At 42.8% G+C, this 26,237-nt stretch overlaps 1 protein-coding gene across 3 annotated transcripts; it reads left to right on the top strand.

Moving 5' to 3' along the window:
• The first annotated feature begins 647 nt into the window (after positions 1-647).
• On the top strand, positions 648-25,785 carry LOC102553760 (zinc finger protein 59-like). Of its 3 annotated transcripts, none has more exon segments than NM_001447396.1 (5): positions 648-746; positions 4,804-4,856; positions 5,782-5,908; positions 8,255-8,353; positions 17,102-25,785. In NM_001447396.1, coding segments are annotated over 4 exon segments (1,959 nt in total). In that variant the 5' UTR covers positions 648-746; positions 4,804-4,823; the 3' UTR covers positions 18,802-25,785.
• The last annotated feature ends 452 nt before the right edge of the window (positions 25,786-26,237 follow it).

Genomic DNA, 26,237 nt, shown 5'->3' with positions numbered 1-26,237 from the left:
GAATATCCTCTGGATTTTAGTTTATTTAGTCTTTTCGAGACAGTAGGTATGTACTCTGAGTTTATTTTGCTTTGCTTGTTTGTTTGTTTATTTATTTATTTATTCAGACGCCTCCTCTACCTCCCTAGGGCAGCAATTAAAGGCATGTGCCACCATAATCTGAGTGTATTTTAGTTTCTGGACAGGGTTTCACTGTGTAGCCCTCGGTGGCCTCTTCCCACAGACATGCAGAGGGCTGCGCCTCCCCAGTGCTGGGATAAAAGGCCTGTGCTACCACGCCCAGCCATGCTTATTGTCGCCTGATGACGTCCTCTGTATTGATCTACCTGCATTTTATAATCGACTTGAGTTTTCTTTTGATTATGGGAAGATGGTCACTTTGAATCTGCTAGAGTATTTTTTTAACATATTTTCTGTAGTTAGCACATAGCTGAGTTTTTAATGCGATTGGTTTTATTACGAGGATCGTCTAGCCTGTCTAACGGACACAGTTCTGTTGATACATAGCGATGTGGCCCTCAGTCACATTTTCTATCTGGATAACTGGGCACTTAGGCATGAGCGTCCGCTCCCAGGAGAGAATCTCAGTTACACGCAGAACCGGAAGTACCTTTTGATGAAAGGAGGGAGCTTCCCCTTTAAGCGCGCGACCCCGTGGGAACTCCCACAAGCCACTGGGCGCAGTTTTCAGATGGGCTGGCTCAAGTTGCATGCCGGGATCTCCAGGAAGCGCCGTGCTTCTCCAGGTCTTTGCTTGTGACAACTGTTTTTTCCAGGACCACCGCGCCGGAAGTAGCACATAGGCTTTTGGCTTAGGTCTCCCCAGAGTAAGGCTGGAGGCAGCGGGCTTGGAATGTGTCCGTTCCGGCGGTGGGTTGGGGTAGCGCTCTCTCTCTCTCTCTCTCTCTCTCTCTCTCTGTCTGTCTGTCTGTCTGTCTGTCTGTCTGTCTGTCTGTCTGTCTGTCTGTCTACACACCTTATCTGTGTCTCTGCTTGTCGCTTTCTGCTCCTGCTTTCAGGGACACCGGGACTGAAGCAGAGGACCAAGCTTCAGTAAGAGGAGGTCAGGTGTAGAGTGTAAAGGGAAAATTTCCCTGAGGATCAGATTTGAGCTCGGGACTATAATTTAAGGTCGGGGGGGTGTCTCCTAGAAGGAGGGTACTTGTTGAGATCTATGACTTTGTCAGAGCTCTAGCCATTGTGCGTGGTGAAGGGAAAGTGCTCAGTGAGGATGCTCTCACAAATAGTCTGGGATCTCATGCTTCCTCAGACTTCCCTAGTCGGCCATTCAAAAGGAGGGCGGGAGAGGGATGTGGATTCAAGAATGCGTTTGCTCTTTCTGTTGGAGAAACGAGGTTTTGGTTTTAGAATATAGAATCGCAACTGAAGGTGCTCCGTGTAAATTCATACCTCCACCATTGTGTCCCTTACATTGACCCTGCCCTTTCCACTTAGTATTCACAGTACCATTTCAATGACCCTTGACATCTTCTCTCTACAATCTCTTCCTTTTCCCAAGAAGTTGTAAATAGTAATCTCCTGAGGTTAGCTTTAGGGCTTTCAAACTCCAATTTGCTAAATCGATTCCTATTTTGATAGTGTCACACGTGAAATGGCCTTTGATTTTACAGATTTTCTTTCAAAGCAGGGGAAGAATGTAGGTGGTAGATGGTCTGTTCACAGGGGAGGATTTTGGGAGTGGGGAAGTGATAGCACTGAATTTGACATTTTTGAGGACTAGTTAATCTCTCTCCCTCTCCCTCCTCTCCCTCCCTCCCCCCCCCCCCTCTCTCTCTCTGTGTGTGTGTGTGTGTGTGTGTGTGTGTGTGTGTGTGTGTGTGTGAAATGAGTAACATTGGCCAGAGCCAGGTGAGCAATGCTGTGGTTGGATGTGGACATGTGGGTCTGTGGTATTCGGGTTGGAGTCTTGGTTCTGTCCCCTCTGTCTCTCTAGTTCTGATGTGAACCTTAGAATGCCTGTGGGTGCAGTGCCACCACACACTAAGGGCCTGGTGAGCTTTAGTTGTTGCTCTGTGAGGCCATTTTGGGTTCATTACATTTTTTTTGCCCCTGGGACAGGGCTAATGTGGATGGGGGCTACGGGCCTAAGGCTTGTTTCTCTAATCATGTATATATTTTACATTCCTCTTTTAAGGAATGTCCTTCACCTTAACGTTAATGACTCCATGATAATCAAAGACAGCATCAGTCTGGGAGACAAAGGTGTAGCTAATGTTTCAGCAAAACCGTAAATGCTGGGACCTTCAGGACAGCCCTTATGGCTGTGGGAAAGAACTCTAAAATCATGGGTTTAAAAACAAACAACTTCCCAAAAATTAAGGATGCAAGATGAATTAATATGAGGGACTTCATGAATGGAAAGCATGGCAGGTGCACTGTGAGCCAACTTCCGGGCAGACACTGAGGAAGGAGATAGAAATTTAGGAAGGACTGCTGGAGGCCATCCCACCCAGCTAAGTTTTTTTGTTTGTGCTTAAAGGGGCAGATAGATTCCTGAGCTCAAGGTCAGCCTGGGGCATAGCTAATTTAGGCCCAGGAGTGGTAGAAATGGTAATTTAAAGACCGGGTTCCAACCAGCTACTTTATCTTCTGTGCTTAACAGAAGTAGGCAGGTCTGTGAATCCTTTTGCAATGTTAAAACGAAGCTATCTCCTAAGAATTAAGAGGCTGGGCTCCGGGGAAGCTGATTCTTAGGATAAACAAAAAGGAACCTGGAGTAAATGACTGGATTGGTATGTAAGATAAAAGACTGGGTTTCTGCTCTGCCAGAGATCTGATGTTCAGAGAAATTTTCTAGAATAGAGAAGTTCTTGGAGAGCTGTCTCCAGCAGATTGTGGAGAGAGAGAGCTTGAGTGCTGTCTGGAAGAACAGGAGAAAGCAGGGTGGAGAGCTGTCCAGTAGAGCTGAGGCTGACGCTTTGACTAGACCCACTATTTTACTTCGAGTCCTTTGTTTTTTCCTCTCCCAGACACCTCTTCCTCAGAACTCCCTCTCCAACCCAAGACTGGCCCTTGGCAGTCATCAAGTTTCACAGTGTATCTCTTGAACTTTTGTTGTGTCCCTGAACTTTTTGTAGTCTTTGAGCAGCATCTTCCCAACTGTCTTCATTATGGATCTATACCTCTCACTGTCAACCAAGATGCTGCAAATCCAGTCTACCCCACTCAAACACTAGTAACCAGCATTTTACTGTTACTAGGAGAAAACCGTTTCAGATTCTAAGTGAGTAATACCATGGGCATTTGTCTGTTTAAAGATTAATTAATTTCCTTCATAATTGTGTGTGTGTGTGTGTGTGTGTGTGTGTGTGTGTGTGTATGTGTTGGGTTATGTGTCCATGAGCACAGGTTCCCTCAGAAACCAGAGATACAACCTCCCCTGGTGTTGAGTTGCAGGCGCTGTGAGCTCTCGGGAGACTGAGCTCTGTCCTCTAGAAAAGCCATAGCAGCTCTTAGCCCCTGAGGCATCCCCCAGCCCCAGCGTTTGTCTTTCTCTTTACCTTATTGCTCTTGTTCTCCGTGTGCATCCATAGTGTAGTAAGTGCTTCACTGTGTGTGGACCTCATTCTCCATGTGCTTTGTCCGTTTGTCTGTTGGTGGGGTCGCATGTCACAGCTGTGGGATGATGCTGGAAGGAAGGCGGGAGTGGAAATATCTCCTGGACGTGTGTACAGTGTATAAATATTATAAATATCGTAGAATGCACAAATGTGTGTGGTGGAGATGGCTCAGGGGGTGCAGTGCACACAAGCATGGAGCTGCACAGTGCCAGATGCAGCAGTGCACGTCTGCAGCCCCAGCCCTCCTATGGCAAGACGGGAGGAGACGAGAGAATCCCTGGCAGGCTGGCTAGCCTGGTATATGCAGAGGCAGGAGGGAAGGGAGGGTAAAGATTGAAGGAAAATCTGTATGTGAATATTGTGGGCAGAAAAAACTGTATAGTTTTATAAGATTATCAGATGTGTACTTGAGAGGGGCCCATGCTATTGCATGGCTGTAATCTCAGCATGGGGGATGGAGGAAGGAGCTTTAGGAGTTCAGGGCTGGCCTGGGGTACACAAGATTCTATCTCAAAAAACAACTAAACAAACAATCCCACAGTGTTCTGAACCAAGACTTAGACCTGTCAGCTAGAGCACCGGATCCCCATTGGGTGATGGCTGCTCCCCGGTGCAGCATCTCAGGGAGTCTGAGGGTTGTGTGTGCTGCTCAGAGCTTGTGAGTAGAGGTCAGTGCTGAGTGTAGTACAGAGCACAGGGTCGTCCTCACACAGTCCATTTACTGAACGTGGGTACAGGATGCTGGCCCTGCCTGAGCATTGCAGCTGCAGCCCCTCCAGCCCTGCTGTGCTTCAGCCCTGAGTGTTCAAAGGAGGCGCCATTTGGATGCTGTAAGCCCCTGCCAGCCTTGATAGGTGGGGTTCCAGTAGGAAGATCTGCTCACAGGAGGAGGAGCGGCCCAGGGGCAGGGCTGGCTGGATCTCAGGGTGGAAGATGGGGTCCCTTCTGCTGGCATCTCCTGAAGGAAGTTCAGGGCAGACATGTGTATGCCCTGCACTCCCACACTGACCCTCTGTAATGCGTTGTCTGGGTTAGGAGAGGGTGGGCTTTGTGTAGACTCCTGTGTGCTGCTAATCTGTGTGTGGGAGGCTGTGAGCGGTTGGAGGGGAGAGAGTGAGTGGGGATGCTTGAGGAATAAATGTAGTTGTTGAATCACAGTGACAGAAGTCAGCCTGGGAACATCAAGTCACAATCCAATGACAGGCTTTCTTTTTGTCCCCAGGGGAAGAAGCCTGAAGAAGAATGGCCAGCTCCAGTTCTCAACACGTGGTCTGTGTAAGTTGGTTTTTTCTCCTTGACACAGGGGGACTTTCAGCTTAGGTGACTCCTTCCCGTCTTTCCCTCTTGAAGCTTCCCAAGGATCTGGAGTCCCCCAGCCCAGTCTGTCCCTTTACAGTGAGGGTTGGCAGGTCTGAGCACTTCCTGTGGGTTCCTCTTCCCAGCTGGTACTGGGTTGTCTTTGAGTGCATTCCTCCAGGTGCTCTCTGCTTGGTCTGTGCTCAGGGAGGACTGTCCCTGCAGTGGAGGTGTCAGTCCCACAGGGAAACCGGGGGTTTGAGGGCCTCAGAGCTTTGAGGTGGTGGCCTCATTTGACTGCCCTGGGAAACCTTATTGACATCTGTGTGTTGTCAGGCTGATGACCCAGTGCATGAGAGTGAGTGTCCCCTGTGTATGTGTGAGGAGGTGACCTGCTTGAGGAGGCTTTAGGAGAGAGTTCAGTGATCAGAGGGAAAGGTCATCCAGGCTGCGACAGGGAGGTGATTGCACTCAGGGAAGACCTGAGGCACATTGTCACCTGGAAAGTGTTTTTAAAAAAGTATAAACAGAAAAGGTTAAACCTAGTATGCATTTAACATGGACTCCTGTATAGTCTGCTTATGGACTCGTACATAATTACAGAAATCATTCTCATGACAGCAAATCTTTATGTCATCCGATATCATAATAAACTCATCCATCCTTCTGTAATTCACCCTGACCCCAGGTGACATTTCTCTTCTGTCAACCTGAAGGATGTGGCTGGAGTGGGAGGCACATTATTGGATATGTGGGGAGGGCACAGTCGTGGTTTATGGGGACCTCGTGCAGTCAGGGGCCTTGAGCATTTCCTTATGGCTCCCTTCCCTCGCCTGAATTCCTCTCTTCTGTCTTTCCATCCTGAAAGCTTCCCCATTTCACTCTTCTGTGTTTGCTCTTTCAGGGGTCAGTGACATTTAGGGATGTGGCTGTTGACTTCTCTAAGGAGGAGTGGGCCTGCCTGGATGCTACTCAGAAGGTCCTCTACAGGGACACAATGTTGGAGACCTACCGCCACCTCGTCACAGTGGGTAAGGCCTGTGCCCCATGAATGGGGGATGTGTCCTCTACACTGTGTGCTCTCCTCACTCTGAGTTAAAAGACAGCCCCATGTTCCCAGTGGTAGCTGAAGCTGGGATGGTGGCTGATTCCTCTCATTGCTTCACTGAGAAGACTGGGGCAGGAAGGTTGCTGTGAGTTCATCATCACCCTCAGACACATCCTGAGCTCTAGGCTAGCTTAGTCTATAGGGTGAGGCCTTGTTTCAAACAAAACAAAATAACACAGAATAAAATAAATACAGAGATAAGTCCATAAATATATTCATGGGTTAGAGAAATAGCTTGATGGTTAAGAGAATCACCTGCTCTTATAGAGGATCCAGATTCAATTCCCAACCCCACAAGGTGACTCACACCATGTGTAACTCCAGTTTGAGGGGATCTGATTCCCTCTTCTTGCCTCCATGGGACACATGCATATTTTCTGCTTGCTCATGCATGCAGAACAATCCTTACATACACATAGAATAAAATTTAATCAATAGCAATTTAAAACAGTGAGCTGGTTTCCACCTTCTTCCCAAAGGAAGGATGTAAAGTTTGTTGGGTTGAAAATAGGACTTCATGAAGCACCTGCTTGCTTTCCCACCCCTTGTTTATCCTCTCAATTTCTAGGTTCAGTGAGAGACCTTGTCTCAAAAACTAAAGTCTACAGCAGTCAACAAAGACATATATCACTGGTCTCTGGCCTATAGACACATACATACATGCATGCATGCATGCCTACCTACACACATACATATCCTGTACATGCACAACTAAGTTACAAGAGCTGTTATGATTTACTTACCAGCGAATTAGTAGAGTTGATTCAAAACAGAAGTAGACACATTCTGTTTTCTTCTGTGAATACTTCCTTTACCTGCTTTGTAGGTTGTATGGTGTGACGTTTGTCTTTTCATTGAGTAAATCTGTGAGAATGAGGTATAAATGTTAACAACGGCAATCTGAAGACCAGTAATGATAACAGTTTACATGGCTGGGGTGGGTAGACCACGCCCCCAGCATGCTCAAGGCCCTTGTTCCTTCCCCAGCATTACTAAATAAATACATGGAAAGTTAAAAAAAATAATGATTTTTGTATTAGTGTAAGTCAGAGAATCGTCCAAGTATTTGAATATAGTATTGTACTGGCTGGTTTTCTGTGTCAGCTTGACACAAGCTGGAGTTACAGAGAAAGGAGCCTCTCGTGAGGAAATGCCTCCATGAGACCCAGCTGTAAGGCGTTTCTCAACTAGTGATCAAGGTGGGAGGGCCCAGCCCATTGTTGGGGTGCCATCCCTTGGCTGTAGTCCTGGGTTCTATAAGAAAGCAAGCTGAGCAAGCCAGGGGAAGCAAGCCAGGAAGTAACATCCCTCCATGGCCTCTGCATCAGCTCCTGCTTCCTGACCTGCTTGAGTTCCAGTCCTGACTTCCTTTGGTGATGAGCAGCAATGTGGAAGTGTAAGCTGAATAAACCCTTTCCTCCCCAACTTGTTTCTTGGTCATGATGTTTGTTCAGGAATCAAAACCCCAAGACAAGTGTTAAACAACCCTATCACATAGATAGCATGAACCCAATCTAAATTTTTATCTGTTGTTATTACTAAAACATTTCATTGGTCTCACATAGTGCAGGCTGGCTTTAGACTCGCTGTGAAACTAAGTCCAACCTTTTGCTTATCTGCCTGTTTCACTCTTCAAGAGTTGTGGCTATATGTGCCCCTCCATTTCTAGTCATTAGATGTGAAAATCGAGCATAGAATCCTACGGCTTTGCTAGATGAATGTCATCATAGTGAGCTACAGAGACGGCGTCTACACCACACAGTACAGCCTTCAGGTTCATGTTCTCACTACTCCATTACGCTTTCCTCTTACGTGAAAAGCGCCTGTCTGCATTTAAAGGAGATTAAAACTTCAATTTGAAACAGGTGGTTTCTTGCCCAAGTTGTTTCTTTCCCCCATCTCTGAGGTCTTTTTGAAGCATTATTTTGGCTTTTAATATTTTTTTTGTTTGTTTTTTTGGAGACAAGGGTCTTGCATTGCAGCCCAGAGCGCTGGGCTTGCAGGCACGATCTACTGTGTCAAGCTGTATAGACCTATATAATAAATAATTCTGTATTTTGAGGATCTGCATAGGCAGGGAGTGCCATGGGGGCACACAACCTTCAGTCCCAGCATTTGGGAGGCAGAGAAGGCTGATCAAGTAAGTTCAAGGCCAGCTGGGTCCACTTATCATGTTCTAGGACATCCTGGAATTATTAGATTGAGTCTCAGTAAACAAACAAATAAATAAGTGTATACACAATAAGTCATTTCTTTCTCTTTTTTTAAGTGGGGAGTTGCCTTTCCAAGCCACATCTGATCACCTTACTAGAGCAGGAGAAAGAGCCCTGGATGGCTGTGAAGGAAGAAACAGACAGGCCGAGCCCAGGTGAGTAAGAGGGAGGTGAGCCTGCAGCCCTGCCAGGCACAGCTTGTGGTCAGAGAGGCTCCACAGAGCTGACACTGGGTTTGACAAACTTCCTTCAGAGCCCCAGGGTTTGTGGGAAACAAGGCTGAGCCCTGGGAAGGAAGTCGGGGTCAGAGCAGAAGCTGTCAGAGGGGCTTCTGTCTCATGAATCCCTTTAAGTTGTTCTTATTTTCTTCCCTCCTACTGGAGCAGGTGCTGTCTTTCTTTATAACCTTTAAAAGTATTTCATCATTGGTTGTGTGTGTGCACACATGTGTGCGGGCATCCAAAGAGGCCATAGAGAGGGTCAGCTCTCCTGAGGTTGGAGTTGTAGGTGCCTCAGCCAATTGAGTTTGTTGTTGAGACTTCTCGTTGAGATCTTCATCCTGTTTTCTAATTGAGTTATTGTTCTGTAGCTATATAGATCTTTTTTTAGATCTTAGGCCTTTGTTGGATATGTAGCTGTTAAATGTTTTTTTCCTTCTGTAGGCTGCCACTTTGTCCAAATGACAATGCCCTGTGCAGTGCCAGAACCCTTCAGTTTCACAATGCCCCATTTCCTAATTCTTACTCTCCAGGACTGTGTCTATGAGGCTTTGTTCAGAGCATGGTTTCCTGTGTCAGTGAGTTCAAGTCTATTCCCCACTTTCTCTTCCTTCAGGTTCAGTGTACCTGGTTTCACGATGAGATCTTTGATCCCTTTGGAGTAGAGTTTTGTACAAGGTGATGATTATGGATCTGTTTGCACTCGTGTGCACGTAGCTGTACTTTGGGAATGGCCCCATTTATTGAAGATGCTGTCTTTCCCAGTGTGTATTTCGTCAACTGCCCCATAGGTGTGTGGATTTATCGCGTCCATTCACTTCCCTTGATCAATGTGTCTTGTTTCTGTGACAGTACCCTCCCGTGTTTATTACTATAGCTCTGTAGAACAACTTGATTTGGAGATGGTAATATATTCTGTAGTTTTCTTACTATTCAGAATTGTTTTCAGCTATCTCAGGATTTTTGGATTAAAGTTGGCCTTTCATGGCATGTGAAGAATTGTATTGGGATTTTGATGGCGATTACATTGAATCTGTAGATTGCTATGTATAGGATGGCCAGGTTGACTATATTAATTCCTATGATCCATGAACATGGAAGATATTTCTATCTTCAATTTTTTTTCAATGTCTTACAATTTTTATCATACAAGTCTTTCACTTGCTTGGTTAGAATTACTCTATGGTATTGTATATTAGTTGAGTCTATCGTGAAATGTGTTGTTTCTCTGATTCTTTTTCTCAGTTCTTTTGTCTTTTGTACCTAAAGGAGTTACTGATTGTTGTGAGTTAATTTTGTATCCAGCTCTTTGCTGAGTGTGTTTATCAGTTGTAGGAGTTCCCCATTGGAGTCTTCAGGGTCACTTTTGTATGCTGTCACATCATCTGCACGTCTGGATACTTTGGCCTTTCAATTTGCATTCCTTTGCTCTCCTTCAGTTGTCCTACTGCTTTAGGTAAAACTTCAAGTACTTTACTGAGTAGGTATGGAGAGTTTGGACAACCTTGTCTTTTTTTTTTTTTCTGGATTTTAATGTAATTGCTTTGAGTTTTCTCTGTCTTTGGGCTTGCTGAACTCTGCCTCTATTAGGTTGCAGTATGTCTGTCCCTTGTATCCCTAATCTCTCCAGGTCTCTTTCCTGGAGGAGTGTTGAATGTTGTCAAAGATCTAATGAGATGATCCTGTTGCTCTAGTCTTTCCTTTTGTTGATGTGGCAGATTACATTTATTGATTTATGCCTATCAAACTGACCCTGGAACTCTGGCATGGATCCTACTTGATCATGATGGATGGTAGTTTGGAGTGTTCTTGAATTCTGTTTTCAAGTATTTTTGTATTGAGAATTTTTGCATCTATGTTCATCAGGGAAATTGTTGTGTAGTCTCTTTGCTGAGTCTGTGCATGGTTTGAGTGGGTTTCAGGGTGCCTGTGGCCTCATAAGAAGAACTGGTCAGCTCTCCTTGTATTCTTTGAGCAATAATTTTAGGAGTATTGGCATGAGCTAATGTCATCTGGCCCTTTCCTTTTTTTTTTTTTTTTTTTTGGAAGAGTTTTAACTACTGATTCTATTTCACTAGGGGTTGTCTGATGGTCTAAGTTGCTTATCTAGTCTTCTTTTAACTTTGTCAAGTGGTAGGAATTGGAAACATCACTCAATTCTTTTAGATTTTCCACTTGGTGGAGTTTAGGCTTTTATTGCATGTCCTAATGAATCTGGATTTCCCATGTGTCTTGTTATGTGTGTAGTGACAACTTTTGAGAATTCTGAATTTCTTGTTTCCTTTGAAAACTCAGAACTATTATAAGAGTGTGCTTTTATTTTAATCACAGTGTGCGGAGGTGGGGCTGCTCTGCAGCCTCTGCAGCCTCTGACCACAATTTGCCCTGTGCTCAAGCAGAGTGGTGGTTTTGTCAGCTGCAGATGCTTTCTTTGATTGTGTAAACGCTGGGATTCTGGGGAACATCAATAGTAGGGCCCCAAAGAGGTGTGGTGGTTCCTTTAGGGAAGTTGGTTTCTCGTTGCTATTAGCCATGGTCCAAGAAGAAACAATGAAAAGAAACTAGATTCAGGGATTTTCTAAGTTCTCTCTCCCCTATAGCCTTGTCTCTCTCCTATCAAGTGTTCGTGGGTGAAGCCTGCAGGGTGTGGTTGGATGCTGGGGGTGGGGGCAGATAAAGGTTGGGAAAAAGAACTCACAAAGTAGCAAAGACCAGCTACAGTTAATGTCCTTCCTTCATCTCTAGTTTTGTTAATTTGAATCTCCCTTTTCTACCTTTAGATAATTTGGCTTAGGGTTTGTCAGTCTGATTTTCTCAGAGTCAACTCCTTGTTTCATTGATGCTTCGTATCTTTCCCCCCTTTGCTTCTCTTTTATTGATTTCAGCCCTGAGTTAATTACTTCTTACACTCTATTCCTGCTGGGTGTAATTTCATCTTTTTGTTTATTTGTGTTTTTTTAGTTCTTTTTTTTTTTTTTTTTTTTCCGGAGCTGGGGACCGAACCCAGGGCCTTGCGCTTCCTAGGTAAGCGCTCTACCACTGAGCTAAATCCCCAGCCCTATTTGTGTTTTTTTAAAAGATTTATTTATTTATTATATATGAGTACACTGCCGCTGTCTTCAGACACACCAGAAGAGGGCATCTCATCTTTTTTTTTTTTTTTTTTGAAATATTTATTTACTTATTTATTATAAGTACACTGGTACACTGTAGCTGTCTTCAGACACGCCAGAAGGGGGCACCAGATCTCATTACAGATGGTTGTGAGCCACCATGTGGTTGCTGGGATTTGAACTCAGGACCTCTGGAAGAACAATCAGTGCTCTTAACCACTGAGCCATCTCTCCAGCCCGGCATCTCATCTTTTTGTTCTAGCACTTTTTGTTCGGGTATTGTTAGGATGAGGTCTCTCTGATTTTTTTTTTTTTTTAAATGAAAGTACATAGTGCTCTGAACTTGCTTCTTAGAACAACCTTCGCCATATCCTGTAAGTTTGGATGTGTTGTGTGTTCATTTTCATTTAATTCTAGGAAGTCTTTAGTTTCTCTCTTAATCTCTGTCTTGACCCAATTTTCCTTTTTTGTTGTTGTTGGTTTTTTTTTAATTTTTATTACATTTATTTACTTTTTCACTTTACATCCCAATATCAGCCTCACTCTCCTCTCAGTACCCTCTTACACAGATCCTTCCCCATTCCTCCCTACCCTTCTCCCTTGACATGGGGGGAGCCCCTCACTAGGTATCACCCCATCCTCTCCCACTGAGGCCAGCTAAGGCAGCCCTGTTAGGGGAACAGGATCCACAGGCAGGCAACAGATTCAGGGACATCCTTCACTCTTGTTGTTGGGAACCCTCATGAAGACCAAGCTGCTTATCTGCTACATATGTGCAGGGGGCCTAGCTCCAGCCTGTGCTCTCTCTCTGGTGATTCAGTCTCTGGGAGTCCTCAAGGGTCCAGGTTAGTTGACTCTGTTGGTCTTCCAGTGGAATCCCTGTCCTCTTCTGGTCCCTCAGTCCCTTAACCCCTACTCTTATACAAGACTCCTTGAGCTCCATCTGATGTTTGGTTGTGCATCTCTGCACCTCTTTCTATTGGCTGCTGTGGGGAGCCTCTCAGAGGACAGTTATGCTAGGTTCCTGTCTGCAAGCATAACAGAGTATCGTTAACAGTGTCAGGGGTTGGTTCTTGCCCATGGGACGGGTCAATTTGGGGCAGTCTTTGTTTGGCCTTGCCCTTCTGCTCTATCTTTGTTCCTGCATATCTTATAGGTAGGACACATTTTGAGTCAGAGATTTTGTGGGTGGGCTGCTGTCCTTATCTCTTCACTGAGAGTCTGGCCTGGCTATAGGAAGTGGCCACTTCAGGATCCACATCCTCCACTGCTAGGAGTCTCAGCTAGAGTTGCTCCCATGGACTCCCGGGACCTCCCCCATCCCAGGTCTCTGGCAAGTCCCTCCACCGCCACCAATTTTCATTCTCTCTCCCCTGCTCTCCCTACATATGACTCCCTCCCCTCCCCATCCTCTTTCCCATCCAGTCCCATCCCTCCATCCTCCTCCAATATCTATTATATTTCTCCTTCTGAGAAAGATTAAAAAATCCTCCCTTGGGCTCTCCCTGTTACTTGGCTTCTTTAGGTCTGTTGATTATGGCGTGGTTATCCTGTACTTTATGGCTAATGTTCACCTATAAGTGAGTTCACACCACATATGTCCTTTGGGGTCTGGATTATCCCACTCAGGATATTTTCTAGTTCCATCCATTTCCCTGAAAAATTTAAGATGCCCTTGTTTTCAATAGCCGAGTAATATTACACCGTGTAAATGAACTACGTTTTCTTTATCCATTCTCTAGTTGAGAGATATCTAGGTTATTTCCAATTTATGGCTCTTACTAATACAGCTGTCATGAACATAGTTGAGGAAATATCCTTGTGGTGTGGTGAAGCATCTTTTGGGTGTATGCCCAGGAGCAATATAGCTGGGTTTTGAGGCACAACTGTTCCCAATTTTCTAAGAAACTGCCAAATTGATTTCCAGAGTGGTTGTACAAGTTTACATTTCCACCAGCAGTCGAAGAGTGTTCCCCTTGCTCCAAAACTTTGCCAGCATGTGATGTCCCTTGAGTTTTTGATCTTAGCCATTCTGGTGGACTCTCAGAGTCATTTTGATTTGCATTTCCCTGATGACTAAGGATGTTGAACATTCCTTTACATGCTTCTCAGTCATTCGAGATTTCTCTGTTGAGAATTCTCTGTTTAGTTCTGTGTCCCATTTTTTTAATTGGGTTATTTGGTTTGTTGGCACCTAACTTCTTGAGTTCTTTATATGTTTGGGATATTAGCACTCTGTCAGATACAGTATTGGTGAAGATCTTTTCCCTATCTGTAGGATGTCTTTTTTTCTATTGATGGTGTCCTTTGACTTACAGAAACTTTTCAGTTTCATGAGGTCCCATGTATTAATTTTTGATCTTTGAGCCTGAGTCATTGGTGTCCTCTTCAGGAAGTTGTCTCCTGTACCAACATTTTGAAGGCTACTCCCCAGTCTCTGTTCTATTAGATTTAGTGTATCTGGTTTTATGTTGAGGTCTTTGATCCATTTGGACTTGAGTTTTATGCAGGGTGATAAATATGGTTCTATTTTCATTCTTTTTTTTTTCTTTTCTTTTTTTCGGAGCTGGGGATCGAACCCAGGGCCTTGCGCTTCCTAGGCAAGCGCTCTACCACTGAGCTAAATCCCCAACCCCTATTTTCATTCTTCTATATTCAGACATCCAGTTAGACCAGCACCATTTGTTGAAGATGCTCTCCCGTTTCCATTGTATGGTTTTGACTTCTTTGTCAAAAATCAAGTGTCTGTTGGTGTGTGAGTTTATTTCTGGGTGTTCAATTTGATTCCATTGATCAACCTGTCTGTTTCTACTACCAATACCATGCAGCTTTTATTACTATTGGTAATAGAAAGTTTTGCTGGGAATAGCATCTGTGATCTCTGAGACTCTGTAAAGTATCTGTCCATTCCTTTCTGACTTTTCGAGCTTCCAAGAAGAAGCCATTATAATGTATTATTCCATTAAGTTGCCTCTTTTCTTGGTCTGTGTCCTCTGTGGCTTTTCACAATCCTTCTTTGTCCTGTGTGTTTAGTGTTTTGGTTATTATGTACTGACAGGACCTTCATTTGTTCAGTCTACTGGTGTCCAACATGGTTCTTCTACATTAATAGGCATGTTATTCTTTAGGGTACGAGGATTTTCTATGATTTTGTTGAAAATATTCCCGTTGCCTTTAACCTGGGTTTCTTCTCTTTCCTCTAGTCTTATTCCTAGATTTTGTCTTCCCATTGTGTACTTGATTTCCTGGATGATTTGGGCAGGATTTTTTTTAAGGTTTGCATGAGGGTGTTCATCTTTTCTATTGTGTCTACAATACCCAGATTCTCCCTACTGTCTCTTGTATTCTGTTGGTGAGACTTGCCTCTGAGGTTCCTGTTGAGTTCCTAAGTTTTGTAGTAAAAATGGATCTCAGTTTTGGTTTCCTTTATTGATTCTAATTCTGCTTTCAGATCTTGAACTGTTTCATGCATTTCCTTCCACTGTTTGTGTTTTCATAGATTCCATTATGGGATTTCTTTCTCGTTAATATTCTATCCTATGTATGAAAGCGATTTTAATGTTTTTCTTGTGCTTCAGCTGGGTTGCAATACTGTGGAGGTAGGGTTATTGGGCTCTAGTGCACGCATACAGCCCTGACTTTACAGTGTTTTCATGCTGACATTGATGCATGTGCCTTTGGGCAGACTATATTTCCAAGTGCTGATGTCTGGTCTTGTCTTTGTTGGGTATAGTTTTTCTTCCCCCCTCAGGATTTATTCAAAAACCTTTACTAAAAGATGTATGTTTGGATAAAGTGGCAAATTGTGGGTACCTTTGGCGGGCCTGTGCCAGAGTATGTGGCTAAGAAATTATACCACACACTTGATCTAGTGTAAGAGCTTCATTGAGGGTTGGTAGTGTAGTGTGATTTATCTTGTGCTCCTGGCCCTTTAAAGGATCTCCAATTGCTAGTCAACTGGCCTTTTAAGAAGTCTTTGCTGTTAGAACTGCTTGGCCCTATGACCTTCACTGTAGGATATAAAGCAGAGGCTGAGAACAGAGACTGAGCAGGGTGAGAGGAGGAGGCAGTGAGGGCAGAAGATATTGTTAGGAGACAGCTGAGCCAGGAGAAGCTGAGCTGTGCGGATAGGGTAGACCAGTTGTTATAGTTTGGAGCTGCTAGTACTGGGAAAACTGGGAGAGGGACTGTCTAAGCACACTGTTGGGGCTCTGAGGAAGGAATGGCTGGGAGAAAGTTTTGAAGGGATTGGGCTGGAAACTGGGAGGAATGGGTGGGAAACAAGTTAGATTGAGGGATCATTCTCTGTGTCCCCCCTCTATCCTTCTTGCTCTCTCATTTAGTGTTAGGGGTGAAACTGGGGAGCTAAAGAGTGGGAAAAAGAATCCATAAACTAGCAATGACCAGCTACATGGCTGAAATTGAAAGGCTGTCACCAGTGGAGACATAGCGAATGGGTAGAAACAGAGGGACAGAGAAAAATGAATAAGACAGAGAGGAAACTGGGGTAGCTGGGACCTTTTATAGGCCACACCTGGCACACCTGGTGGCTGTTTGTGGTGACATAAGATGCTGCTGCATCCCCCCAAGGACAGGCTAGTGGAAATGTCTGATCGCTGTGTATTTCAAGTAGCATGCAAATAAACATGTAAGATTATTTCAGTACAGTTATAATCTGGTTAAGCAGACCTGAGACAGACATTTGCCCACTGTGTGGGTTTCTTTTTCTACAACCCTTCTCCACCATTATTCCATCCTTCCAACTGCCAAACACTAGGATAAAAAGAATGCTAGAGGGGAAAAGGAGTGTGGATATCCTTAGACATATCCTGCTGATTAAGGGCTTCGAGTTTCTTGAAACAACTTTGATCGTGGCTGCTAGGATATCCGATTTCTTTTTCTCTCTTTGTGTGCAACCACTTGACAGATCACAAGATCAGCAACCAAAAGCAGGAGCAGCACCTCCCTCAGCACCTCTGGGTGCTGTAGCCTTCATATCCCCTCTCAAGATTCCCCAGAATTTTAAGTGTCATAGACTTGCAAAACCTATCTATAGCTGGTAAAATCAAGTCCCTACCATAGCATGAGGCAAATCCTAGTCTGTTGCTGTGGATGAGCTGAAGTAACCCCATATCCCACACCTGGGATTAAAAACAAATGCTGGCGATAGTGGCATATACCTTTATCCCAGCAATTGTGAGACAGAGCCAGATGAATCTCTTGTGAGTTTGAGGCCAGCCAGATCTACAAAACAACTCACTGACAACCAGGGCTGTTAAAAGGAAACAAACAAAAACATATTACCGTAACATTCCTGTGTTTTTAAAGAAAACAGAATTCTTAGACAGATGTGTCATCCCATTTCCAACCTGTTCTACTGTAAACTGTATTATTTTACGTAAACTTTGTTTACTGCTGCTCTCCTTACTCCTGTTCAGATATTATCTCCTTGTTCTTCTCAAATATTATATTAGAGTTTGGCCATTCATTTAATGTTTTTTATGTTACAGGAAAATGTGTGTATGTGTATTGTCAGGAAATAAAGTATTCTTGATTTCTACTTTTCTTTCAGAATTGGAAACAGATTATGATGCTGGAAATATATCTCCAGAAAATCCTGTTAATAATAGAAGATTTCCCAAACAGAGGGTAAAGCAATTAGGTAGAACTTTTGACTTCAGGGGCTCCATGTTTAGTAATGGCCCCAACTATAGTACATTCCATGGACTACAGGATTGTCAAGGAGATGCTGGTCAACAGATGATTAACAAGGAAGAAATAACTATTTATACCAGCCAGACTCTTGCTCACAATGTAGAAAGAGCATATGAATGTAAGGAGTGTGGGAAGTGCTTTGGTTGTAGGTCAACTCTCACTCAGCATCAGAGTATTCATACTGGAGAGAAACCCTATGACTGTAAGGAGTGTGGGAAGGCCTTCAGACTCCCCCAACAGCTTACAAGACATCAGAAGTCTCACAGTGGTGAGAAAACTTCCAGTCATGAGGATAGAAAGGCTTTTCAACATCCTAACCTACTCAAGTACCATAAAACCATTCATACAAGTGCAAAAACATTTGAATGCAGGGAGTGTGGGAAGTCCTTCAACCGTGTCTCCAGCCTTGTTGAACATAGGATTATTCATGCAGATGTGACACCATATGAATGTAGTGAGTGTGGGAAAGCTTTTAAACGACATAGAAGTTTTGTACGCCATCAGAAAATTCATTCTGGTGAGAGACCTTTTCAGTGTAAGGACTGTGGGAAAGGCTTCATTGTTCTGGCTCATCTCACACGGCACCAGAGCAGTCATAGTGAAGAGAAGCCATTTGAATGTGAAGAATGTGGCAAGAAATTCAGAACTTCCAGGCACCTTGTTAAGCACCAGCGTATTCATACTGGCGAGAAGCCCTTTGAATGTAACATATGTGGGAGTGCTTTCCGGCTTCAATTATACCTTTCTGAGCATCAAAAAACTCACATGGAAGAGAAATACTTGGAATGCAATGTATGTGGGAAGGCTTTTCGGCTTCAGGTGTACCTTTCTGAGCATCAGAAAACTCACACCGAAGAGAATCCTTTCAAGTGTAAGCTCTGTGCGTCAGCCTTCCCAAATAAGTACCAACTTAATAAACATCTCACAATTCATACTGATGGGAAACCTTATCAGTGCAAGGAATGTGGGAAATGCTTTCGTCAAAGGTCAAAATTAGCTGAACATGAGAGTATTCACACTGGGAAGAAACCCTTTCAGTGTGAAGAATGTGGGAAGTTCTTTAGACTTAACACACTTCTCATTCATCATCAGAGATCTCACAGTGGTGAGAGACCTTTTGAATGTAAAGAATGTGGAAAGGCTTTCCTTCTTCCCAGTCAACTTAACAGCCATAAAATTGTTCATACAAGTAAGAGACCCTTTGAATGCAAGGTATGTGGGAAGTCCTTCAAGCGTGAATCCAACCTCATTCAACATGGGGCTGTTCATGCCGGTGTGAAATCATATGAGTGCAGTGAGTGTGGGAAAGCTTTTATTCACCGCTCAAGCCTGTTCCACCATCGGAAAATTCATTCTGGTGAGAAACCTTTTAAGTGTCAGGAGTGTGGAAAGGCTTTCGTTGTTCTGGCATACCTCATTCAGCATCAGAGCATCCATAATGGAGAGAAATCATTTGAATGTGAGCTGTGTGGGTCAGCCTTCAGATGTAAATCCCAACTCAATAAACATCAGAGAATTCATACTGATGTGAAACTCTTTCAGTGTGTGGAAGATTGAACAGATATTGTTCATGGAACAGAGCTTGGAATACATCAGGGAATCCATACTGGTGAGAAGCCCATTCAGTGTAATGAATATGGGAAGCTTTTTAATACCTTTATAAAATTCTTAGATATATTAGAATTCATACTGGCAAGAATCATCATGAACATAAAGAATGGGAAATACTTTACATGTGGTAGAGACCGTAAAGTACATCAAAGAATTCACACTCATAAGAAACATTACCACTGTTAAGAATGTGGGATGACCTTTAGTTGAATATGAAACTTGTTTTGACATTCTAAATAGATTAAAAAGCCTTATGATGATGTAAGGAATATGGAAAGGCCTACAGTAATTCTAAGCTATCTGTATATCAGAGAAGTCCTGGTGAGAAAGCCTATGAATATAAGGTGGGAAAATGTTTATACTTAGTTCAGCCTTTATGCACAGTGGCAAATTTATACTGATAGGAAACCCTATCAGTGTAAAGAATGTGGAAAGACCAAGTGGAGCTGGGATGACCTTCAACATAAAAAAAAAAAAAATGTATGCTTGTGTCAAACACTATGAGTGCAAGGAATGTAGGTATATTTACAGAATTAGCTCAGCTCTTAAAGCTCATCAGAGAGTCCATTTAAATCTGAGACCCTGTGAATGTAAAGGCTCAGTAAAAAGCTTTTACTGTAAATGGTGAACTTACACAGCATCATAAAATCTACTGTCGCCAGGAGTCATGTGATTGTAAAGGAGGAGAACAAGCCATTGTATGAAAATGTTACTGAAGGTCAGAGAGCTCATATTGGGAAGACTGGCTGAAAAGAATTTGGGAACTTTAATCTTCCCTTGAATTTGGTGATGATCAGAGTATTCATATACTGTTGATGCCAAGAAACCCTTTGGAATGAGAATTTGGGAAGTTGATTGTTCAGAGAAGATACTCTGTTGAGAATGTCTCTTATTCTCAGAAATCAAGGGAGAAAAGTCTTCTGACAACCTTTCCCCAGCATTCTAACAGTTCAAATTGACTGGGTGTGTAGAGCCTGTCCCAGGATGCTGACAGAAGTTATTGGAAGAAAAGTTGTCCTGTCCTCCCTACTGTGTCTTAGGGCACAGACCACTGACAGTTAAACTCTGAGGGGCTCCACATGAAGCAACTGACTCTTGTTCCAGCAGCATCAGCAAAAAAGCCTGGAAGGCTTTAATGTCTAGGAGAAAAGTTTGGATGCCTACAATTCAAAGAGTCCTGTCCTTTGAGGATTAAAGCTAGGTGTGGTGATTGAAGCTAGGTGTGGTGACTTCTGCCTGTAATTCCAGAATGTGAGAGGCCGAGATAGGAGAATTACCAGACATTTAAGGCAAGCCCAGGCTAAATGTAATGACTTCCAGGGTATCTTGGAAAAGCAAAGTAAACAAAAACACAAGCCTAAAGGCTCAGGGATCAACAGACATGAGACAGCAGAAAGATTGTAAGAGCCAGAGGGGAAGGGTGTCTCCAAGGAAACTGACATCCAGACTCAACAGATGCACATATGAGTTCTCAGAGTCCGTGCTGTATATATAGGTTTACGTGAGACAGTCTCAACAGTGAGGGGAAAGCCATGAGCTCCTACCCCTAACCAGTGAACTATCTATAACTGACACCTACTAGCAAATAAAAAAAAAAATCAATTTTTGCCAATGCTGTCTCACTGGGTGTTTCAACCATACCTCAGGGCCCAGGAGTAGCTGACCAACACAACATAAACTTAGTGGTATTTTTGTGAACTTTTTGTTTTGTTTTGCATTGCTTTGGCATTTTTGATTTTGTCTTATTGATCTTTTGCTTGTGCATTTCTGCCTCCACACCACTCCCCCACACAAACAGTGACACTACACATGTGAAAAAAGACTAGGGAATGAACAGCATTCAAATAGTAAATGATATTGTCACAGGCCATCCAGAGTTTGATGGGATTTAAAGGGAGCTCAGCATTGATGTGGAAGAAAGGCAGCAACCCGAGCTATTTAATTACTATAGGCATACATAATATTTATTAGATTGAGGTCTTAGGGTTTTATATTGCTGTGAAGAAACATGACCACAGCAACTCTGGCGTGGGGCTTGCTTACAGTTGGGAGGTTTAGTTCATTATCAGTATGTTGGGAAGCATAGTAACCTTAAGGCACATGGTCCTAGAGAAGTAACAGAATTCTACAATTGGACCCGAGACAGCAGGACAGACAATAAGACTTGCTTGAGCTTCCAAAACCCAAAAATTCCACCCCCTGTAACACATTTCCTCCCAGAAAGCCATATATAGTCTACTCAGGCCACATCCCCAAATAATGCAACTCCCTCTGGGTCTATGGTTAATTTTTATTCAAAGCACCACAAGGTATGACATTTAAAGCATAAGATTCAGCCAGGTGGTGGTAATTCTAGCATTTGGAAGGCCATTCTGGTCTACAGAGAAAGTTCCAGGTCATCAAAGGCCACACAGAAAAACCTTGTTTCAAGAGAGCCAAACAAAACCAAGCAACAATAATAAAAACCTATGTAAGAACATGACAGAAATGTGGAAATCAATGTTCATTGTTGAAAGGGGCAATTCACTCAAATCTAGGAAAGGGTAGGTGTGATGTGAGAATCCGTCAGGAAGGTGGAAGGGAATGGAGGGGTTTCTCTTACATTTTTGGTTGTGAGCCTAGCCTTTAATGGCTGAGCATTTCTCCAGCCCAACACATAGCTACTGTCACCTTCAGAAGCAGGACAGAAGATATTTGAAAAGAGATGCATCTTTGTGTAAGGAGGATGAAGCTATGCACAGCAGGAGACAAAGGCAGAAAGCTGAGACCGAGGATTGGAAGAACAGCAGGAATTCAAGTTATTTATAGCTAATTTAACATTTATGGTGGACATTAATCTCTTTAGTTATGTATTCTGCTACCCCAAATTCCATACAGCAGCTATACAGAAAAGAAGGCCCATTATCTAATTTTTATCCCATAAGGGATATGGTATAGCACTAAGTAAAGACCTGTAACACAAGAAAGAGGGAGCAGACCAACCAAAATTACACTGAAGAGAAAGGAAGATTGGTATACATGGCATGACAGAAAACTAAGCATATTTTATAAATGATCCAAAATTCAGTAAAATGAAACAAAGTTTTGCAGAAAGTCACCTGGGTCTGACTGGGGACTCTTTGCCTACAATGTCACCATTGGAAATCATTCTGTTGAATGTCTTAAGATAGATGTGATCTTTAATTTTTAAAAGTGCTTGTATGCCTGCCTGGAGAGAGCACATGGTTCTAGTGCTGTCACTCCTAAGGTCACAGGTCAGATTAACACTTTTGCTCCAATAACTGGCCAAAGATGGACCTGCCAGGTGACCACAGGGCTCAGAACCACAGATCAACTGGGGACAGGATCCTTACGGCCTTCATCTGCGCTCCAAATTTAATCATATGGCACAGCTCTCTGGACCCAAATCCCTCCTGGAGAGATATGGTCTCCAAGGAGCACTGTCATTCCTAAGTTCACAAGCTCACAGGCTTACATGAGGAACAGGATCCAGTCACAGACAGCAAGAACAATTTTATCAGAGATAACCAGATGGTGAAAGACAAGCACAAGAACCTAAGCACTAGAAATCAAGACTACTTGGCATCATCAGAACCCAGTTCTTCAACTAAAGCAAATACTGGATATCCCAACACACTGGAAAAGCAAGATTTGGACTTCAAACCACATCTCATGATGATGATAGAGGATTTTAAGAAGGACATAAATAATTCCCTTAAAGAAATACAGGACAACACAGGTAAACAGGTAGAAGCCCTTAAAGGGGAAACACGAAAAAAAAAAAAAAAACCTTAAAAGAATTACAGGAAAACACAATGAAACAGGTAAAGGAATTGAATAAAACCATTGAGGATCTAAAAATGGAAATAGAAACAATAAAGAAATCACAAAGGGAGACAACCCTGGAGTTAGAAAACCTAGGAAAAAGATGAGTCATTACCAACAGAATACAAGAGAGAATCTCAGGTGCAGAACATACCATAGAAAGCATTGACACAAAAGTCAAAATGCAAAATGAAAAAACTACTACCCTAAAACATCCAAGAAATCCAGGACACAATGAGAAGACCAAATCTAAAGTTAATAGGTATAGAAGAGAGTGAAAATTCCCAACTTAAAGAGCCAGTAAATGTCTTCAACAAAATTATAGAAGAAAACTTCCCTAACCCAAGGAAAGAGATAGATGCCCATGGACATACAAGAAGTCTACAGAACTCCAAATAGACTGAACCAGAAAAGAAACTCCTTCCATCACATAATAGTCAAAACACCAAATGCACAAAACAAAGAAAGAATATTAAAAGCAATAAGAGGAAAAGGTCAAGTAACATATAAAGGCAGACCTATCAGAATTACACCAGATTTCTCACCAGAGACTATGAAAGCCAGAAGAGGCCTGGAGAGATGGCTCAGAGGTTAAGAGCACTGACTGCTCTTCCAGAGGTCCTGAGTTCAATTCCCAGCAACCACATGGTGGCTCACAACCATCTGTAGTGGGATCTGATGCCTTCTTCTGGTGTGTCTGAAGACATCAATAGTGTGCTCACATGAAATTTTAAAAAATGTTAAAAAGAAAGCAAGCAAGCAAGCCAGAAGATCCTGGGCAGAAGTCATACAGAGCCTAAGAGAACACAAATGCCAGCCCAGGCTATTATACCCCGCAAAACTCTCAATTACCATAGATGGAGAAAGAAACCAATATATTCCATGACAGAAACAAATTTAAACAGTATCTTTATACAAATCCAGCCCTACAAAGAATAATGGATGGAAAATATCAACACAAGGAGGGAAACTACACTCTAAAAAAAAGCAAGAAAGTAATCTTTCAACAAACCCAAAAGAAGATACCCACACAAAATATAATTCCACCTCTAACAACAAAAATGACAGGAAGCAGCAATCACTTTTTCTTAATATCTCTTAACATCAATGGACTGAGTTCCCCAATAAAAAGACATAGACTAACAAACTGGATACCTAAACAGGCCCCAGAATTTGCTGCATACAGGGAACTCACCTCAGTTACAACAATAGACAATACCTTAGATTAAAAGGCTGAAAAAAAATCCAAGCAAATAGTCCCAAGAAACAAGCTGGAGTAGCCATACTAATATCGAATAAAATTTACTTTCAACCAAAATTAATCAAAAAGATAAGAAAGGACACTTCATACTCATCAGAGGAAAAATCCACCAAGATGAACTATCTATGCTTGAAATGCAAGGGCACCCATATTCAAAAAGAAACTTTACTAAAGCTGAAAGCATACATTGCAACACACACAATAATAGTGGGAGACTTCAACACTCCACTCTCATCAATGGACAGGTCATGGAAACAGAAACTGAGCAGACACACAGGGAAACTAACAAAAGTTATGAACCAAATGGATTTAACAGATAATCTATACAACATTTCATCCTAAAACAAAAGGATATACCTTCTTCTCAGCACCTCATGGTACCTTCCTGAAATTGACCATATAATCAGTCACAAAAAGACCTCAATAGATACAAGAAGATTGAAATAATCCCATGCATCCTATCAGATCGCCATGGACTATGACTGCTCTTCAGTAACAACAAAAACAACAGAAAACCACATACCCATGGAAGCCGAACAATGCTCTACTTAATGATTCCTTGGTCAAGGAAGAAATAAAGAAAGAAATTAAAGACTTTTTAGAATTTAATGAATATGAAGGCACAACATACCCAAACTTTTGGGACACAATGAAAAGCAGTGGTAAGAGGAAAATTCATAGCTGAGTGCCTCCTAAAAGAACCTGGACACAGCATACATCAGCAGCTTGACAGTGAACCTGAAAGCTCTAGAACAAAAAGAAGCAAATTCACCCAAGAGAAGTAGAAGGCAGGAAATAAACTCAGGGCTGAAATCAACCAAGTAGAAACAAAAAGGACTATACAAAGAATCAACAGAACCAGGGACTGGTACTTTGAAAAAATCAGTAAGATAGATAAACCCTTAGCCAGATTAACCGGAGGGCACAGAGAGAGAATTTCCTGAACAGAACACCAATGGCGTATGCTCTAAGATCAAGAATCACCAATGAAGTCTCATAAAATTGCAGTTTCTGAAAGGCAATTGGGACAAAACGGCAACCAACAGATTGGGAAAAGATCTTTACCAATCCTACATCCGATAGAGGACTAACAACCAATATATACAAAGAACTCAAGAAGTTAGACTCTGGAGAATCAAATAACCCTATTAAAACATGGGGGACAGAGCTAACAATGAATTATCAACTGAGGAAGGCTGAAGGATGGCTGAGAAGCATCTAAAGAAATGTTCAACATCCTTAGTCATCAGGGAAATGCAAATCAAAACAACCCTGAAATTCTACCTTACACCAGTCAGATTGGCTAAGATCAAAAACTCAGGTGACAGCAGATACTGGTGAGGATGTGGAGAAAGAGGAACACTCCTCCATTGTTGGTGGGATTGCAAGCTGGTACAACCACTCAGGAACTCAGTCTGGAAGTTCCTCAGAAAACTGGACATAGTACTACCTGAGTTCCCAGCTATAACAATTCTGGGCATATGCCCATAAGATGCTAAAAAATATAACAAGGACACATGCTCAACTATATTCATAGAAGCCTTATTTATAATATCTAGAAGCTGGAAAGAACCCAGATGTCCTTCAACAGAGGAATGGGTTCAGAAAATGGAGTACTATTCAGCTATTAAAAACAGTGACTTCATGAAATTCATAGGCAAATGGATTGAACTAGAAAATGTCATCCTGAAGTGGAAGAACTTCCATCTATGAGTGGAAGAACACTCATAGAGCCAGTGGGAGGGAGGAAGGGCTAGGGAGACTCCAGAGGGAAATCAGGAAAGGGGATAACATTTGAGGTGTAAGTAAAGAAAATATCCAATAAAAAAAAAAGTGTGTCTGGAGCGATCCTGTTTCTTTCCAGTTGCAAAGCTTCTCTCAAGTTCCTTAGCCCTTGAGAATCTTTAAGAGGATTGCTGGCCGGCGAAAAAGAAACACATCCCTCCCTCACCATGTGGGGAGTAGGAAATACTGCAGGGTTGTGTGGGAGGCAGGGAGTTTGGTGGTATGTTGGGTGGACAAGCAAGTTCCCTTGTCGATGCCGATTCCTGGAGTCAGTTATATGTGAGTGGTATAAGGGATTCCCACTATAGACGTAGTGTTCTCATCTCAAAGCAAACTGTACTTCCCAAAAGAAGGATATGTGTCAGGGCAAGCAGAAAATTTTATACCAGAACATGTCCACCCCAGAGACTGAGGCCTCTTTCAGCCTCTCCACCAGTGACAGCTAACAGCTGCAGCTCTCTGTTGGCCTGAGCCGATCCATGCTGTCTGACTCCCTGTCATTTTACCCCGG

The sequence above is a fragment of the Rattus norvegicus genome, chromosome 1 (genome assembly GCF_021556685.1).
Source record: "Rattus norvegicus strain SHRSP/BbbUtx chromosome 1, alternate assembly SHRSP_T2T, whole genome shotgun sequence".
NCBI lineage: Eukaryota > Metazoa > Chordata > Mammalia > Rodentia > Muridae > Rattus > Rattus norvegicus.
This window is presented reverse-complemented; position numbering and strand designations above follow the sequence as displayed.